This window comes from Bison bison, unplaced genomic scaffold (assembly GCF_000754665.1).
Source record: "Bison bison bison isolate TAMUID 2011002044 unplaced genomic scaffold, Bison_UMD1.0 scf7180017864034, whole genome shotgun sequence".
NCBI lineage: Eukaryota > Metazoa > Chordata > Mammalia > Artiodactyla > Bovidae > Bison > Bison bison.
The window spans coordinates 4,765,825-4,785,227 of NW_011494606.1; the positions used below are offsets into that span (position 1 = coordinate 4,765,825).

Sequence of the window (19,403 nt, forward strand, 5' to 3'; positions counted from 1 at the left end):
CCTCTCTTTTGTTTAAGATGGGTTGTACTACCAATACAGTGCTACTGACTCAATAGCCACACTGCTTCCTTCTAGCAGGGATGGCTGTCTATTGCGCCATCTGCATACTCACCTAGTTCTTTTCAGGACACCAGTCACACCTTTGTGAGATGCCTGCCCTTACTAATCAGCCCACATAGAGTCCAAAGCTGTGGCTGTGGCCTAACTATTAGCATCCTGTCCTGAGTCAACTAGCTTGGAAATTCTCTTCTTCTTTTCCAAAGTGGAATTACTAACTAGGTGACTTTGAGAGTTTTTGGAGCAGTTATGTAGATTAAAAAATTCAAAGTCTAAAACAAGCAGAAAGGCAGGATGTTGTTGTTCAGTCACTGAGTCAGGTCCGACTCTTTGCAACCCCATGGACTGTAGCACGGCAGGCTTCCCTGTCCTTCACCATTACCTGGAGCTTGCTCAAACCCATGTCCATTGAGTTGGTGATGCCATCCAACCATCTCATCCTCTGTCATTCCCTTCTCCTCCTGCCTTCAATCTTTCCCAGCATCAGGGTCTTTTCCAATGAGTCGGCTCCTTGCATCAGATGGGCAAAGTATTGGAGCTTCAGCTTCAGCATCAGTCCTTCCAATGAATATTCAAGGTTGATTTTTGTTAGGATTGACGGGCTTGATCTCCTCACTGTCCAAGGGACTCTCAAGAGTCTTCTCCAAAACCACAGTTCAAAGGCATCAATTCTTTGGCACTCAGCCTTTTTTACTGTCCAGCTTTCATATCCATACATGACCACTGGAAAAATCATAGCTTTGACTATAAGGACTTTTGTCAGCAAAGTAATGTCTCTGTTTTTTAATATATTGTCCGGGTTTGTCATAGCTTTTCTTCCAAGGAGCAAGCATCTTTTAATTTTATGGCTGCAGTCATCTTACACGGTAATTTAGAGCCCAAGAAAATAAGATCTCTCACTGTTTTCATTGTTTCCCCATTTTTAGCCATGAAGTTATGGGACCAGATGCCATGATCTTAGTTTTTAGAATGTTGAGTTTTATGCCAGCTTTTTCACTCTCCTTTTTCACCTTCATAAAGATGCTCTTTAGTTTTTCTTTGCTTTCTGCCATAAGGGTGGTGTCATCTGCATATCTGAAGTTATTGATATTTCTGCCTGCAATCTTGAATCCAGCTAGTGCTTCATCCAGCCCGGCATTTCTCATGATGTACTCTGCCTATAAGTTAAATAAGCAGGGTAACAATATATAGCCTTAATGTACTCCTTTTCCTATTTGGAACCAGTCTGTTTTTCCATATCCAGTTCTAACTGGTGCTTTTTGACCTGTATATAGGTTTCTCAGGAGGCAGGTAAGGTGGTCTGGTATTCCCATCGCTTTAAGAATTTTCCAAGTTTATTGTGATCCACACAGTCAAATGTTTGAGCATAGTCAATGAAGCAGGAATAGATGTTTTTCTGTAACTCTCTTGCTTTTTCTAAATCCAACAGATGTTGGAAATTTGATCTCTAGTTTCTCTGCCTTTTCTAAATCCAGCTTGAATATCTAGAAGTTCTTAGTTCACACACTGTTGAAGCCTAGCTTGAAGGATTTTGAGCATTACTTTGCTAGCATGTGAAATGAGTGCAATTGTGTGGTAGTCTGAACATTCTTTGGCACCGCTCTTCTTTGGGATTGGAATGAAAACTGACCTTTTCCAGTCCTGTGGCCACCATTGAGTTTCCAAATTTGCTGGCATATTGAGTGCAGCACTTTCACAGCATCATCTTTTAGGATTTGAAATAGCTCAGCTGGAATTCCATCACCTCCACTAGCTTTATTCGTAGTGATGCTTCCCAAGGTCCACTTGACTTCATGCTACAGGATGTCTGACTCTAGGTGAGTGATCACACCATTCTGGTTATCCAGGTCATAAAGATTTTTTGTATAGTTCTTCTGTGCATTCTTGCCACCTCTTAATATCTTCTGCTTCTGTGAGGTCCATACCATTTCTGTCCTTTATTGTGCCCATCTTTGCATGAAATGTTCCCTTGATATCTCTAATTTCCTTGAAGAAAGCTCTAGTCTTTCCCATTCTATTGTTTTCCTCCATGTCTTTGCATTGTTCACTTAAAAAGGGCTTCTTATCTCTCCTTGCTATTCTTTGGAATTCTGCATTCAGATGGGTGTATCTTTCCTTTTCTCCTTTGCCTTTTGCTTCTTCTTTTCTCAGCTATTTGTAAGGCCTCCTCAGACAATCATTTTCCCTTTTTGTATTTCTTTTTCTTGGGGGTGGTTTTGATCACTGCCTCCTGTATAATGTTATGAACCTCCATCCATAGTTCTTCAGGCACTCTGCCTATCAGATCTAATCCTTTGAATCTATTAATCACTTCTACTCTATAATCATAAGGGATGTGATTTAGGTCACACCTGAATGGCCTAGTGGTTTTCCTTGCTGTTGCTACTGCTGCTAAGTCGCTTCAGTCGTGTCCGACTCTGTGTGACCCCACAGACAGCAGCCCATTAGGCTCCTCTGTCCCTGGGATTCTCCAGGCAAGAACACTGGAGTGGGTTGCCATTTCCTTCTCCAATGCATGAAAGTGAAAAGTGAAAGTGAAGTCACTCAGTCATGCCCGACTCTTAGCGACCCCATGGACTGCAGCCTACCAGGCTCCTCCGTCCATGGGATTTCCCAAGCAAGAGTACTGGAGTGGGGTGCCATTGCCTTCTCCGAATGGTTTTCCTTATGTTCTTCAATTTAAGGCTGAATTTTGCAATCAGGAGTTCATGATCTGAGCCATAGTCAACTCCCAGTCTTGTTTTTGCTGACTATATAGAGCTTCTCCATCTTCAGCTACAAAGAATACAATCAATCTGATTTGGGTATTGACTATTTGGTGATATCAGTCCATGTGTAGAGTCATCTGTTGTCAGAGGGTGTTGGAAGAGGGTGTTTGCTATGACCAGTGAGGATGATGATTACCTATATCAGTAAGTCACAGATGTGAAGCAAAAAAGATAGGCCCAGTATTAGCTTCTAAAATTCAGACATAACCACCTCAAAGAAAAATTCCAGGAAAAAAAAAAGGCATGTGTTTAAATCTAATCTGAATGTTTTCATCAAAAATGTTCTTTTCAAACATATGGATAGCATGTGGATATAGGATTAAACTGTAGCCAAGGATCTAAATTGAATTTAAACAAGATCTCTTGGTGGTAAATGGTCCAGTTTTGGGGATAATCCAACATGGATATCACCTTTAAAGAATGATTTGCCTAGAAGGATAGACTAAACCACTTTTGAATCTATTAGCCAATGTTCAGTTTCTCAAACAATCAGACATATCCACTGGTAATTAACTTAACCAGTTCCACTGTGTGAAAAAGATTAAGTTCTTCCTGCCATTATGGCTCTAATGGAGAGCTTAGTTCAGAGTATGAATGGAGTAACCTCCAGAGATGGAGAATTCATTACTCCCTGATGACCAGGGATGCCGTTTGTCTGGTCTGTTCTTTAATATTCATTAAGAGTTTACAGTGTGTTAAGGTTTGTACAGAACAGACACCAAGACCTCAGCCTGCTAGACTTGTCTGAAAGATACATACAATATTCAGAGACAACAGCTGACCTCATCAGGGTTCAGGAATTGAGCCCAATCACAGACCTGAACTTTAGAGCATGAGGAGTCTTGAATGTTACTGGCCTCACCTTTAACCCAAATAAGATATTGTGGGTCCAGGGAAATGAGCCTTGGCCTTGAAGTCTGACCAACCTGGGATCAAGTCCAAGTCAAGTCTGCTACTATGTGCTATGTATTCTTGGACAACTTACCATCTGCTATAGACTAAATGTTTGTGTCCTCACAAATTTCATATGTTGAAGCCTTAGTCCCCAGAGATAGGACCTTTGAGAGGTAATTAGGATGTGAGAGTGGAGTCTTCATGATGAGGTTAGTGCCCTTATGAGAAGAGACAAAAGAGATCTCTTTCTCTACCATGTGAAGATACAACAAGAAGGCAGCCATTGTCAAACCAGAAAGAAGGCTCTCATCAGACCCAGCCAGTCTGGCACCCTGACCTTGGACTGCCAGCCTCCAGAACTGTGAGAATTTATGTTTGCTGTTTAACCCACACACTCTATGATATTTCATTATAGCAGCCTGAGTGGACTATGACAACATCCTTTCTGACACGTTTCTTATCTGTAAAAATGAGAGGGTCCTAAGAAGTTATTGTGAAGATTAGAATATATGTAAAGACTTTTTCACTGCCTGTTAAACCAACCCTGATGAACATGCCAGAGAACCATGGTATGGTGGAAAAGTGATGGATCTGAAGAAGACCAAGGATCTAGGTTGTCACCACCTTCCTCTGTGGCCTCTGTAGGAAGTCACTTCTCCCATGGGGTTTCAATTTACAACAGGGCACTTCTAATTTTGACACTCTATGTCTCTCTGACTTACAGTGTTACCTCTCCAGTACTGTGTTTAATACACTCCTGGAGCTAGTGAGGCCATCAAATTAAAGGCAAACATCTCCAATAACTTTACTTCATGTACCATGAAAGACACCCAGGTTTGGTTTTTTTCCCCCCTTTTCTAGCTTTTATACAGGAAACTCTAGCAACTTACAAACTATAATAGCGAAATACTAACTGCACCAACTCTGTGTAAAGATGGTCATGGGGAGAGAATCCCAAAAGGAGATAATCCAGTATTTTAAGGTCAGCAAATCAACAGAACCGCTCTCAGTTTGTAGGACATAGAAACTGCATAAGCCTTACGGGTCAGTTAAAAGTGAGAGTCAGAGCCCTTCACCTTTATAAAGAGACTAAACAACAAAAATAGAGAACTCATTGAGTTGAGTGTAAAGGCCACTCAGATCAGCAGCAATCCTCCAGGGATAATTTCTGTAATTGTTTTGAAATCTATCTTTATTTAAATGATTTTTCCTGAACTCTGAAACACTTCCTGAGGAGAAAAAATATCCTCATCTCTGGTTGTATTCTTTTGGAGCAGAACCACTCAGTGGATCCAGTTCTGACTGAAGATCAAACAACAAAATCAAGGAGATTTTTTAAATAGATGGAATCTATATTTAGTCAAATGTAAAGTTGCCTTTTCCAGAAACATTTTGTTTTACCGCTGCATTGATTTCATCTTTCTTGCTACCCTTCTAATACTCTCTGAGAGAATGTGACATAGTTCAGGGCCTCTTGGACAATTATGATGGATGGGAAGAACCTGCTAGGGATATGTACTGAATAGGATGGAAATTCAGAGCAGCCTGGAGTTCTAGTTTCCTGAGGAAAAAAAAACACATTATCATTTTCTCTGTAGGTGAAGGAAAAATAGCAAGCCTTCAGAAGGTCCTCTATCATCACCAAAGTAAAGTCTGACGTGACAATTTTCGTGAGGAAAAATGTATGTACAGCAAGTCCATTGATCACAGATCACTAAACACTTGCAGAATTCTTATAATACCTCATCTTGTCACGCTCTCTATACCGACATATATTGGACAGTCTAAAAGGTTCGTTCAGTTTTTTTCTGTAAGATGGCTCTAGCAGAACTTAGTTGCCCTCAACTTCATTTGAAACAATTTTGTTAGAATGTATTGTGACAGTTATCATATCAGGTGCATTAAAAAAAAAATCAAAATTGGTGAATTTTCTTTTTTCATTTTTTAAAAAAAGAAATTTGGCTGTGTTGGGTCTTCGTTGCTGTGAGTGGGGGCTGTTCTCTAGTTGCGAGGTGCGCGGGCTTCTGGTTGCGGTGGCTCCCCTTGTTGCAGAGCACAGGGTCTCGGCACGTGGGCTCAGCAGTTGTGACTTGAGTGCTCTCGAGTGCAGGCCCAGTAGTTGTGGTGCATGGGCTTCATTGTTCTGCAGCATATAGGATCTTCCTGGACCAGGGGCTGAACCGGTGTCCCCTGCATTGCAAGGTGGATTCTTAACCTCTGGACCACCAGGGAAGCCCCCAAATTGGTGAATTTTTTTATAGCCATTTTAATATTGAAGATGGAAGAAAAAAGACATTGTGGTATATTATGCTTTATTATTTCAAGAAAGGTAAAAATGCATCTGAAGTGCAAAAAAAGATTTGTGCAGTGAATGGAGAAGGTGCTGTGACTATGGATTTTGTCAAAAGTGGTTTGTGAAGTTCCATGCTAGAGATTTCTCACTGGCCAATGCTCCACAATTGGTCAGATGAATTGAAGTTGATAGTGATCAAATTGAACTTTAATTGAGAACAATCAACATTATACCAGGCAGGAGATGGCTGACATACTCAAAATATCCAAATCAAGCATTGAGAATCATTTGCACCAGCTTGCATATGTTAATTGCTTTGATATTTGGGTTCCAACAAGAGGGAAAAAAAAACTTTCTTGACCGTATTTCCAGATGCAGTTCTCTACTTAAATGTAACAGAAACGTTCCATTTTTTAAACAAACTGTGATGGGCAATGAAAAAAATGTATGCTGTACAATAATGGGGAACAGAAGAGATCATGGGGCAAGCAAAATGAACCAACAACAACCATACCAAAGGCCAGTCTTCATCCAAAGAAGGTGATGTTGTGTATGTGGTGGAATTGGAAGGGAGTCAGTCCTCTGTTATAAGCTCCTTCTGGAAAACCAAATGGTTAGTTCCAACAAGAACTGCTTCCAAGTAGGCCAAGTGAAAGCAGCACTCAGTGAAAAGCATCCGGAATTAGTCAACAGAAAACATATAACCTTCCATCAGGATAATGTAAAATCACGTTTCTTTGATGACCAGGCAAAAACTGTTACAGCTTGGCTGGGAAGTTCTGAACATCCACCGTATTCACCAGACATTGCACCTTTGGATTTCCATGTATTTTGGTCTTTACAGAATTCTCTTAATGGAAAAAATGTCAAATCCCTGGAAGACTGTAAAAGGCACCTGGAACAGTTCTTTGCTCAAATAGAACAAAGTACTGGGAAGATGGAATTATGAAGTTGCCTGGAAAATGGCAGAAGGTAGTGGAACAAAAGAGCAAATATGTTGTTCAATAAAGTTTTGGATGGGAATTAAAGATGTGTCTTTTACTTAAAAATTAAAGGAAATTTTTGACCAATCCAATATATTCTACTTTATTTTAATTCATAGCATTCGCCACTACCTCACATATTAAAATAAACAACTTTCCTCTTCCCTTATTAGAATATAAATCCCAAGAAGGCAAAAACTTGACTTATTTTTTTCACTGCTATATTCCTAGTGCCTAGTGCCCTGCCTGACCCACTGTGAAAGGTCAATAGAGAATCTCTGAATGAATGAATGAGTGAATAGTAAAATTTAAACTCAACACCACTTGGGCTAGGTTTATAGCTCAATGCTGTTCTATGATTACACAAATTATTTGTAAACTCATAGCTTCAGGTTTGGAGCTGAATAGAAAGTTTAATAGAAGGTTTGGTTATTTGTATCTGAAAATGTCTATATCCTTTGACCAAGGAGTTCTATTATTGGAGAAGACTCTTGAGAGTCCCTTGGTCTGCAAGGAGATCCAACCAGTCCATCCTAAATGAAATCAGTCCTGAAGATTCATTGGAAGGACTGACACTGAAGCTGAAGCTCCAATACTTTGACCATCTGATGTGAAGAACTGACTCATTGGAAAAGACGCTGATACTGGGAAAGACTGAAGGCAGGAGGAGAAGGGGATGACAGAGGATGAGATGGCTGGATGGCATCACCAACTTGATGGACAGGAGTTTGAGTAAACTCCAGGAATTGGTGATGGACAGGGAAGCCTGCCGCGCTGCAGTCCATGGCGTCGCAAAGAGTTGAATACGACTGAGCGACTGAACTGACTGACTGACAAAGATTTATGCACAAATTTAAAAGACGTTCATGGCAGTTTTATTTATAACAAAGAAAACTGGAAGCTTTTTATTTATTAATAACTTTAATACTTATCAATAATTTGACATTTATAATTTAATGTCAAACAACCAGGTAATGGCTTCTGACTTTCTCCTTTTCCTAGGGCCTTCAGGGTGAGCATCATAGGGGTCATGGAAACTGCTTAAAAACAATGACCTGGTCTAATATCCTCTTTATACAGATAGGGGAAAGGAGACTGCAGGGCAGTCATATGCTCAATGTCACATGTGTTGCTTGATTAAAATAGTTCAGCTATAGTGTAACATATAGTTTTCTAACAAGAGGATTAAGAATATATGATGGTAAAATTTAAAAAAAAAAAAAGAATATATGATGGTAAAATACTAAAGACAGTAACAATATTGACTAAGAGAAGTAAGACCCCGCATTTGATATTACAGTGTTACCACTCAAACCTAATCCTTCTACACCAAAGGATATTTTACAATAGAGTGCATGGCTTAAGAAATAGGATTTTCTTTTTCTATTTGTTTTCCTTTAGTTTGGAAAAAGTCTCTAGATTACAGAAAACTATAGAGAATAATAAAAACATCTATCGTGGACATACATTAATCTTTTGTCTTCTTTGACATATAAATATTACATATTTTGTGACATATATATATCATACATACATATATATATATCCATGACTGATAAACTTGTGAGAGTAAACTAAGAAAATCCAGTATTTTTAAATCAGGAGGACCTCCATGAGGATGAATTATGTTGTTCTGTGAAGTCCTACTGTTAGATAATACAGATTATATATAATAGAGATACATGAGAGAGATATATATATATATGTATATATACACATATATATATGAAGCAAAGAAGACAAAAAATATATATTTAAATTTTTAATATTTAAAATGCAGTACATTTTATACATTTATAATTATATCATATGCTAAAAAATATTTATTTATATATTTATGTATGTTTAAATAAAGGAAACAAAACATTAGGTACGATCGAAGTCCTCTCTATATTTCATTTTAGCTCATTCCTCTCCCTCCACCATTCTCAGAAGCAAACACACTCATGAATTCAACCTGGACTCCTATGTCCCATAAATGTATTTCTTTGCTTGTTTTATCTATAAAGGTATATTTTTTAAATCAAAATATTAATTAAGTGGATCTTAACATAGTTGTTAAAATAATAAAAAGATTTACTTGTTGAGAGAGGCAATTTTAGAAACTTCAAACCTTTGAACTAGATTCCTTTTTTTTTTTTGATTTCTTGAAATAACTACTACAAACTCTACTATAGTCTATTATTTTATTCCTTGGATCCTTACACTGAACTTGATTGACTCAAACTTATCATTCAACCAAATGTATTGATACTTAGTTAAATGATCTAGGAGATAGAAAAGGCTGCTGAATTCAGAGCCAATAAAAGCAGACCTGAGAGCAGAGGTGATGACCATTGTCCTGATATCGAAGGAAATAAAAAGACACCAGAAACTGGATATATACATGTATGATACTGAATAGAGAAAATTTTTAAATTACATTAGGGAGGCAGAGATATATCTTTTAGAAAGATTTCCATCAAAAAATTATTGAGATTTTTAAAAAATATCTAATGTTTGGGTCTCTAGGCAGTCATGCAGTTCATTCTGGCTCTGCCACTTGTTGGATGACTTTCACTTCCCTGAATGTAGGTCCTCCCAGTATAATGGGAATAATAATAGTATCTACTGCATAGAGTTGTTGTAAAAATGAAGTGAGATGTTCCTTGTAAAAAAGTTCAGTGCCTGGCACAGATAAGGTACACATGCATGTTAGCTGCTGGTAGTGAAAGTAGTAGCAATAATATCGAAACCAGCCCATGAGGAAAAGTTCATGACCTGGTATGTGGACAGGGCACAAACTCTGGAGCCTCTGTACCTCTTTACCAGCTGTGTGGGCGTGGGGGCAATGACAGTACAGAGGTTCTTCCGGGCTGCTACGAGCATTTGGTCAGTATGGAAAATACTAAGTGCATGTTTTAAGAACACAATCAATATGAGCTGTTAGAAATATCCCAGATAGAGAATGCCTTAGTATTCTTAAAGCACATCCTAATTTTAAGGTGCAGAAGCAAGCTCACAGTTTCCTCACAGCAAGAAGTAAAGGGAAGTTAGGGGACTGAACTGCATTGATTAGTTTGTCCCGGAGCACCCTCTGTCTAGGTTCAGAACGACTGTAATGCTGTCACTGCTGTAAATACAGCCCTGAATGCTCTCAGCTCTGCAGGAGTATGAAGAGACCCAAAACGTGAACTCTTTTTCCTTGAGAAGGGGTGACTAAACTCCCTCTGAAATTCTGATAAGGTCACCAAGAGAAGGAGGCCTAGAAGATACTCTTAAAAATAGACTAGTGAATAGTGAAATAAGTACTTTATCATTCCAAAGTACTTCCACACATGATAACACCTCTAGTCCTCAGAGCCACCCTAGAGAAAGGAGGTATCATCCCCATTTCTCAGAGGAGGAAAGTGGGATACGGAGAACTGAAGTGACTTGCTCAAAGTTCCTCTGTTAGTAAGAGGAAAATCTGGTTCTCTCTTGCTCTGCTCCTTACTAAGTGAATGTTTAGAACTTCTCTTACCCACACATGAACCTATGGAATGTTCCTTGCTGGCATGTGCTTTTCTTTGTGGGGACTATTTTATTTTTCCAACTTTTTGGTTTCCTTGTTTCTTTTGGTCAGCTTAACTCTAAATCCCACACTCTTGCCTGTTACATCATAGATGCAGAGTGCAGTGCACACGCGTGTGAACACACACGCACATCCCTGTATGCATGTGTAAGCACGTGCTGGAGAACAACTGGAGTCTGTTTTTCATATTTTATCATTTTTAGCTGTATTTTAAAAGACGAAAATCTTTGATAGAGGTCAAAGACTGATGTGATTCAGAAAAATTTGAGTATGCTAAATCACTTTTTTGGACTACAGCCTGCGAAATAAGTCAGTCCCAAAAGGGAAGGGGGAGTGTTTTTCATTTTAAACGAACCGTATTTTCTGAAAACATGATTTAATTTCTTTTATAAAAGAAGAGGGAAAGAACTTTTGTTGGTCTCCAGCTGTCAAACCCGCCTCCCATACTTCTGCCCTGAAGCAAAAGGAAGGGACATCAGGTGACAGACCCCAAATTGCAACTAGTCACACAAATTACAGACCTTCTTATCATGGTATCCTCTTGACTTTCTGCCTTTCCACTACAATGAAGAACAGACACAGTTTAAATCAAAATGACTCTCATGGGTAATTTTACAAAACAAATAGAAGGCACAGGGTCTCCCCCTCCCCCACTTCCCCAGCTTTCCCTGCTGGGCCAGCCTGTTCCCTCTTTCCAGGCAGGCAGGAGCTAATAATTAGAAAGACCTTCCCCACCCCAGAGTGATGTGCTGCTTGCCAACAGCCCTGTTTGCTTTGAAGAAAGAGTTTGACAAAATAAATACTAAAAACGACCAACTATAATCAGATGCCAAGTTCCATTTTCAAGAAAGGGCTTCTGTATGTGGCACCTCACTGCCCGGTGGTGGGGACTGATCCAAGCTCTGTTCGGGGTTTATCACGAGGCCAGGCCTATCACAGTCTTTCTCTTAGCCTTTCAACTTCCATGCTAGGACACTTTTCACAGAGACTATGAATAATTTCATTTACCATTCAAGAGTCAATTCAGAAATGTAGCAACTCGGGACTATTAGGAAAGTCTTTAGATATTACTGCTTTTAGCACTAGGGGAAAGCTTGGTGAAGTCAGTAGACAGGAAAGTAAAGGCAGGGTTAATCAGCACTCAGGAAATGTCATTATTTACAAAAAAAAAAATTTTTTTTTTTGAGGCATTCCGCTCACTGGATAAAACTTAGTCATATTTACATTACCTGTAGCTCTGTTACCTATAAACTGTGGAGCCTGAGAGTGCCAACACGGTGAGAAGCAAAACAGGTGTGCCTGCCTGTTCCCATTATGCACGTTAGCCCATGGCCTTGCACACACAGCCTGTTAAACAGCTGAGATGGAAACCATGATGGTGCAGGCCAAACACTAGCCTGAAGGCCTGTCTGTCTTGGGATTTGGCCATTTACATTGATTTTTTTTTTTACGTTTTTCACGAAACACAAATATTTGCCATGGCAACTGGGGTGTCACATGACATACTGCTACATAAACAGCTTGGAAATCTCTTAAGGAGAGACAGCCCACCCGTGCTGCAAATACAGTGAAAACATCTTGAGGAAGACGTGCATGTTAAAAGACAAGGTCTACAAAGAACAGGTAACAGTTGACTATGTAGACACAGGGGGATTAATTTCTTCTGTGTCACTCTTCAATTCTGCTTTCATTTTCTTTTTTTTTTTTAATGGGAGCAGCTGTAAACATGACCCCATAGGGTAAGCCCAGAAAAAAAAAAAAATGAAAGAAAAACACTGCCAGCTGTCTCCTTCTATGTTGAAAAGTTTCAATTATCACAAGTCTGTCTGTGGCTCATAAACATAAGAAAGCAAGCTATAAAAGTCCAGCACCTTTAAACCAGGAGAATCTCCATAGGGATGAGCATTGTACTCTGAGGTCCTAAGGTCAGAGAATAGAGCCCCTTTCCCTTCTGCATTAAGGTATCTGTCCAAAACTGGGGAACTTGCTTTATTATCCCATGCTTAACGATAAAGCAAACCTCACAATAACATGCTTCCCTGGTGGCTCAGATGGTAAAGAATTTGCCTGCAATGCAGGAGACCTGGGTTCAATCTCTGGGTTGGGAAGATCCCCTGGAGGAGGGCATGGCAACAGACTCCAGTATTCTTGCTTGGAGAATCTTCATGGACAAAGGAGCCTGGTGGGCTACAATCCATGGGGTCTCAGAGTCGGACATGACTGAGTGACTAAGCACAGTACCTACAGCACACAGCATACAATAATATACCCCATGTAACACAAATTTGTATATAAAGCCTTGTATTCCAGACTCCTGGGCCCTTGACCAGATAGCAGTAGAGATTAACTGAATCAGTTAGTCTAGAAATAATGGAACATGATTGAATTTTTTAGATCCTACTGATACTGTCATGGTAGAGTTTACTTGCAGAACAATCTTCCCTTTTAAAATCAAATGCATCCCAGCAGCAGCAGAAATAATATTTAGTTCTATGTGAAACGTACAACTCTATAACATGCACATATTACCAAAAATCTCACTGAGGATATTGTAAATTAGAACAATTTTCTTTTATTAGTTAGGAATATGAATACCTTTGATCTCTGTCTCTTGAGAGAGACAGTCTTCATCTCCTCTGGAATCGACTCTGTTCTCTGGGGTGCAGCAAACGGGGCTGTGGACAGAGGTGAAGAAGGGTTACCTCTTGCAAAAAGAGAGACTGATTCATTGGGTTGATGCTGTTGGGTTTGCACCTTAAAAGTCAGGTGGCTCTGTCACCCATTCTCTGTTCACTCCCAGTCATTCTTGTATCAATTCAATGAAACATTTGTGATCATTGACTTCAAAAGGAAAGCAAAGAGCTTGGAAGAGCAACAGTTCCATCAGAATATAAGGTCAACTCCCCTATGCAAACTTCCTAGAGAAAGAGGCACATTTTTAAAGAAAGCAACTTAGAAAGTTATCTTTGTCTTATAAAATGTTTCACTCTAAGATTTCTTTTAATAGCTGTATTCCCAAATTCGGTCTAAAGGGACATGATGGTTCGGTTAGTCGCTAAGTCATGTCCGACTCTTGCGACCCCATGGCCTGCCAGTTTCCTCTGTCCATGGGATTCTCCAGGCAAGAATACTGGAGTGGGTTGCCATTTCCTTCTCCAGTAACTATATATAGGATGGACTATTCTAATGTATAATCATTTAAAAAGACAATTCTAAAGAATTTAAGAGGCTTGGGATAAATAAAGCAAGTGAAAAACACAAGTAAATATTGTTTTGGGAATAAATCTATAAGCAACAACTTAAGGAGAACACATCTAGTCCATAGTGGAGGTAAGCCTACATGCTAGATAATGCTTGTAAGAGAAATCGAATCTCTACTGTTGCCTGGCAGCAAACACAGCTGCCTTTACAAAACAGCTCAAATCTGACATTCTCAGGAGAGAAAAATCCTTATACTGCTCTTTTTAAGAAAGAGAACAAATAATTTATTTACATAGTTAATTGAGTCAAAGAAGTGAGGCTTCTTTCTACTCATTTCCTTAGTCCACCCCTTTTCTGTCAGTTCTCTAACAACAAATCTTAGAAAGAATTAACAGATACTCTTCAAATATCAGCACCCTTCGATAGCTCAGCTGGTAGAGCTGCTGCTGCTAAGTCGCGTCAGTCGTGTCCAACTCTGTGCGACCCCATAGACGGCAGCCCACCAGGCTCCCTCGTCCGTGGGATTCTCCAGGCAAGAACACTGGAGTGGGTTGCCATTTCCTTCTCCAATGCATGGAAGTGGAAAGTGAAAGTGAAGTTGCTTAGTCATGTCCAACTCTTCGCGACCCCATGGACTGTAGCCTACCAGGCTCCTCCGTCCATGGGATTTTCCAGGCAAGAGTACTGGAGTGGGGTGCCATTGCCTTCTCCGAGCTGGTAGAGCGGAGGACTGTAAAGGTGATAAGCTGCTGTCATCCTTAGGTCACTGGTTCAATTCCAGCTCGAAGGAGGTAATAAACTTTGGCTTCCCTGATAGCTCAGGTAAAGAATCCACCTGCAATGCAGGAGACCCTGGTTTGATTCCTGGGTTGGGAAGATCCCCTGGATAAGGGATAGGCTACCCACTCCAGTATTCTGGCCTAGAGAATTTCATAGGGCTGCAAAGAGTCGGACACGACTGAGCAACTTTCACTTTCTTCAAATACAGCATATCAATATACAATTTAGAATTCCACTTTGAGCACTTGGTTCTCTTACACTACCTCAAGTAGGCTGCAGGGAATGTCTTCAGCCATCTCCTAAAAAGTAGCAGGAATTCCATTGTCTTAGCACTAGAGATCACCTTCACAAAAGACTTTTGTTGTGTTGGACAAACCCTATTTGACCACCTTTCTGCTTCCAGCGATCCTCCTGTACTGTGAGACTGCCCACCACCTTCCCCAAGGTTAGGCAATTGGCCATACAACTGGCTATACAATGGATTCTGCATCACAGATTCAACCAATTTCTATCCACGGTTGGCTGAATCCGCAGATGCAGAACCCAGGAATAGACAGGGCCAACTGTGCAACGCCATTTTGTAGAAGACCATTGAGCATCTGCAGATTTTGGTATCCACAGCAGGTCCTGGAACCAACAATCCCCCGTGGACACAGAGGGACGTCTGTAGTGTGTGAAGACACCATTTTCATCCTACAAGTTTTTGCCTTGACTTCTGTGCTCTCCTACCCAGTTGTCCACTTGAACTTGGCTCTCTAACTTTGAAGGTCAGCTCACACTGTATACCGAGGATAGTATGAATTCAGATTCACCCATAAAGCCTGTTTTTCCTATTATCTGCAACTTCAGTACACTTTTTGTTTAACTTTCAGGTTCCTGCAGACAAATGAGATTTATTGCTAAATTACCATGATGAAACAAAATAGCAGTTGAGAAGTGGGCATAATTTTTAAAGGAATTTATTAAATTTATTAATTCCTTTTTAAAGGAATTTATTAAAATTTCAGTGAAATTTGGTAGGATAAAGATATGATTGCAATTTCACATGGATAATCCATGGTTAATGGTTATCTCTAAAAAAAAATTTTGGAGGTTTTTCTTCATTACCTGCAGAAATTCTATCATTAAATTTATAACTTCATATGGCCTTGAATTTTATGGGATACATGCATTTGATGAATGTCTGCATCCTAAGACACTGCCTATTTTGCTACTCAGTTTCCATTCTGAAAAAATCTGTAGGATAAATTTTGCCTCAATGTCAGGGGGATAAAAAATCTTGTCTTTCTGGAAGTATTTGTATGATTCTTGTGGTAGCAATTTATTGTTATGTGCTTCCCAGGAAGCCATCTCACTTTTTTCCTTGCTAATTTTAGAACCTCAACTTTTTTTCAGGGTATCAACATTCCCAGCTTCTAGGGTTTCCAGATTTAGGAAAACAATTTTTTAAAAAGGGTATGCAGTTAAATTTAAACTTTAGATAAACAAGAAGTAATGTTTTAAGTAAGCCCCAGATATTACATATATTTCAAAGAACAGAATTTCATGAATGGATTAGACCAAGCATAATCAATAATACTAAGTATTTCGTTTATGTCCCCAATCCTAATACTACTACTACTACTAAGTCACTTCAGTTGTGTCCAACTCTGTGTGACCCCATAGACGGCAGCCCACCAGGCTCCCCCGTCCCTGGGATTCTCCAGGCAAGAACACTGGAGTGGGCTGCCATTTCCTTCTCCAATGCATGAAAGTGAAAAGTGAAAGGGAAGTCGCTCGGTCATGTTCGACTCTTCGCGACCCCATGGACTGCAGCCCACCAGGCTCCTCCGTCCATGGGATTTTCCGGGCAAGAGTACTGGAGTGGGGTGCCACTGCCTTCTCCATCCTAATACTAATCCTAACCTTATCCTTGCACGTTCACTTGCAGCCTTTCTTGTCTTTAACAGTGGCCGTGTGACCAGTGAGAATTGAAGGGAGGCCCATCCAAGGGCTTCCAGGAAGAGACTGGTGCTACTATTTCCCCCTCTTCCTGCCTGGAATGAGCATGTTAAGGCACAAATCTGCAGGAGTCATCTTAGAGCTGTGAGGTGGATGAACGAAACATGCTAAAGAAGGTAAAGCAGAAAGAGAGTTGTTACAACGCTGTGTATAAGCACCACCGTCGCTAGTTTCCCTACTTCCTGATTCCTTACGAGACAAATGAACTCACTGTTTAAGTCCTGCTAGTTAGGGTTTCTGATAGGTGCAGTCACATACATGCCTGACGGGTACCCTTCCCTCCCGCTCCTTCTCTCTATACCATGCTTCCTCTCATTGCACGGGCTAGGGTTTCAGGGGCAGTGTCCAACAGTGACGGCAGTAAGAGTGAGGGCAGCAGTGGTCATCCTTGAACTGTCTCTGTTTTTAATGAGGAAATATTAACAGAATATTTCTAAAGCCTCCCTACTAAGAACACTGTTTGCTTTGGGGTTTTGGTTGAAGACAACAATCAGGTTCAGAAAATTCTCTTCTACTTCTATGCTGCCCAGAAGATTTTCTCTTATTATTAATGTTGAATTGTGTTTTATGATTTTTAAATTTTGATGTGTATTAAGATGATCATAGAGTTTTTCTTTATTAATCTGTTAATGTGGTGAATTATATTGTTCGATTTTTCTAATGTTGAATTTGCCACATATTCTTCCTTGATTATGATGAATATAAAAACATACTGCTAACTTTTTATTTTTGGACGATACTTGCTTTATAGTGTTGTGGTGGTCTCTACCATACATCAATATGAATCAGTCTTTTATACTGATTGTATATACCCCCTCCCTCTTGAGTCCCTCTCCCCCCACATTTCACTCTTCTAGGCTGTCACGGAGCACCAGGCTGGGCTCCCTGTTACACAGCAGTTTCTTGCTAGTTATATATTTTACACATTATAATCATACTGCTACCTTGTATTTAGAATGCTATTTTTTATGTTCCTGAGATTGACTTATATATTTTTTCTTGCACTGTCCTCATCTAGTTTTGGTACCAAAGTTTTAGTAGCTTCATAAACCCAGCTGGCAAGCTCTCCTTCTTTTGTTTCCCTATGGCATTTAATATACGAATTACCTGATCTTTAAAATTGGTAAAGCTTGCCTATAAAAGACCTGAGGCCTTTTTTGCTTGGTATATGTGTATGTGTGTGTGTGTGTGTGTGTGTAAGTATGCACATGTCCGTAAGACAGATATTTTTACCTACCAAGTCAAATTTTCTAACGTTATTGTTTTAAGTTTCCTATTTTTTCTTGAATTAACTTAAGTAATTTAGATTTTTCTAGGAAAATTTTCATTTTGTTTTTTAAAATATATTGACATTGTTATCGTATTATTTTTTTTAATTCTATCTGCAGTTTCTGCATTTTTTCATTTTCATATTATTTATTTGTTCCTTCTATTTTTAAAAATTATAGCCTTAGTGAAGTATAACTGACAAAATAAATTATAAGATATTTAAAGTGTACATTGTGATGATAAATATACATATATATATATATATAAAATACATACCAGAAACTCATGCAACTTAATAGCAAAAAACAAAATAACCCTAATTTTTAAATGAGTAAAGGACCTGAATAGACATTTTTCTACTCACTGAGGCAAAACTCACCAGGCTACTAAATCCAAAGGAAAACATAGGAAAGAAAAAATTTAGGACAACCTTTCTCCTGAACAATGGTAAACAAAATATTAGCAAATGAAATCCAGCAATGCATACACAGGATGATATATTGTAGCTAATTTGGCTTATTTCTCAAGGGCATAGAGAATTAACAGGGGTATCAGGGGAACCAGCTAAAACAGATTTAAATAAGAACCAGAGTCTTATAATATAATACCCACAATGTCAAAGTTTCTATTGAGGATCACTCACCATACCAAGAACCAGGAACTGAATGAAAAAAGACAAGGACTAGATACCAACCCTGAGATGACAGAAAGCTTAAAATTACCTGACAAAAATTTTAAAGCAACCATCATAAAAATGTTCCACAAGCAATTACAGAAACACATGAAACAAAAGAAATAATATGAAATCTCAGCAAAGAAACAGAAAGTCTCCACAGAGAAAACAGAATATGTAAGGAGGAACTCAACTGAATTTTTAATTGTGTTAAAATACACAAAACAAGGAATTCCCTGGTGTTTCAGTGGTTAGGATTCGGTGGTTTCACTGCCATGGCCTGGGTTCAATCCATGGTCCAGGAACTAAAATCCCACAGCTGTGCAGGGCAGCCAAAAAAAAAAAAAACCCACATTTATCATCTTAACCATTTTTAAGTGTACATTTTTTTAAACAAATTGAAATTTTGGAACAGAAAAATACAGTCATCTAAATACAAAATTCAGTGGATGGCTCAACAGCAGAATGTAGAGGACAGGTAAATCAGTGAACTAGAAGACAGAAAAATAGAAATTACCCAATCTGAACAATGGAGAGAAAAGACATGGGCGGGGGTGGGGTGCAGGGAAATGAACAGAGCCTCAAGGACCTGTGGGAGTCTACCAAGAGATCTAACATTTGTATCATGTAGCCTATAAAGAGAGGCAATACAGGGCAAAGCTGAAAAAAAAAAAAGTACTCAAAGAAATAATGGCTGAAAACCCCCCAAATTTGGCAAAACATACAACCCTATAGAAGGTGAGCCAATCCCAAACAAGATGCTACTGCTACTGCTGCTAAGTTGCTTCAGTCGTGTCCGACTCTGTGTGACCCCATAGACGGCAGCCCACCAGGCTCCCCCGTCCCTGGGATTCTCCAGGCAAGAACACTGGAGTGGGCTGCCATTTCCTTCTCCAATGCATGAAAGTGAAAAGTGAAAGTGAAGTCGCTC

The 19,403-nt window shown here is 39.4% G+C and overlaps 1 protein-coding gene across 1 annotated transcript in view; it reads right to left on the bottom strand.

Moving 5' to 3' along the window:
* The window catches only part of IQCH (IQ motif containing H), a 230,139-nt gene that overhangs the window by 122,148 nt on the left and 88,588 nt on the right, over positions 1–19,403 (bottom strand). Inside the window, exons 8-9 of the mRNA XM_010834520.1 lie at positions 13,144–13,223; positions 11,070–11,108 (exon numbers count right to left, since the gene is read on the bottom strand). Coding sequence (XP_010832822.1) covers positions 11,070–11,108; positions 13,144–13,223 — 119 coding nt within the window. The remainder of the gene's footprint in view (positions 1–11,069; positions 11,109–13,143; positions 13,224–19,403) is intronic.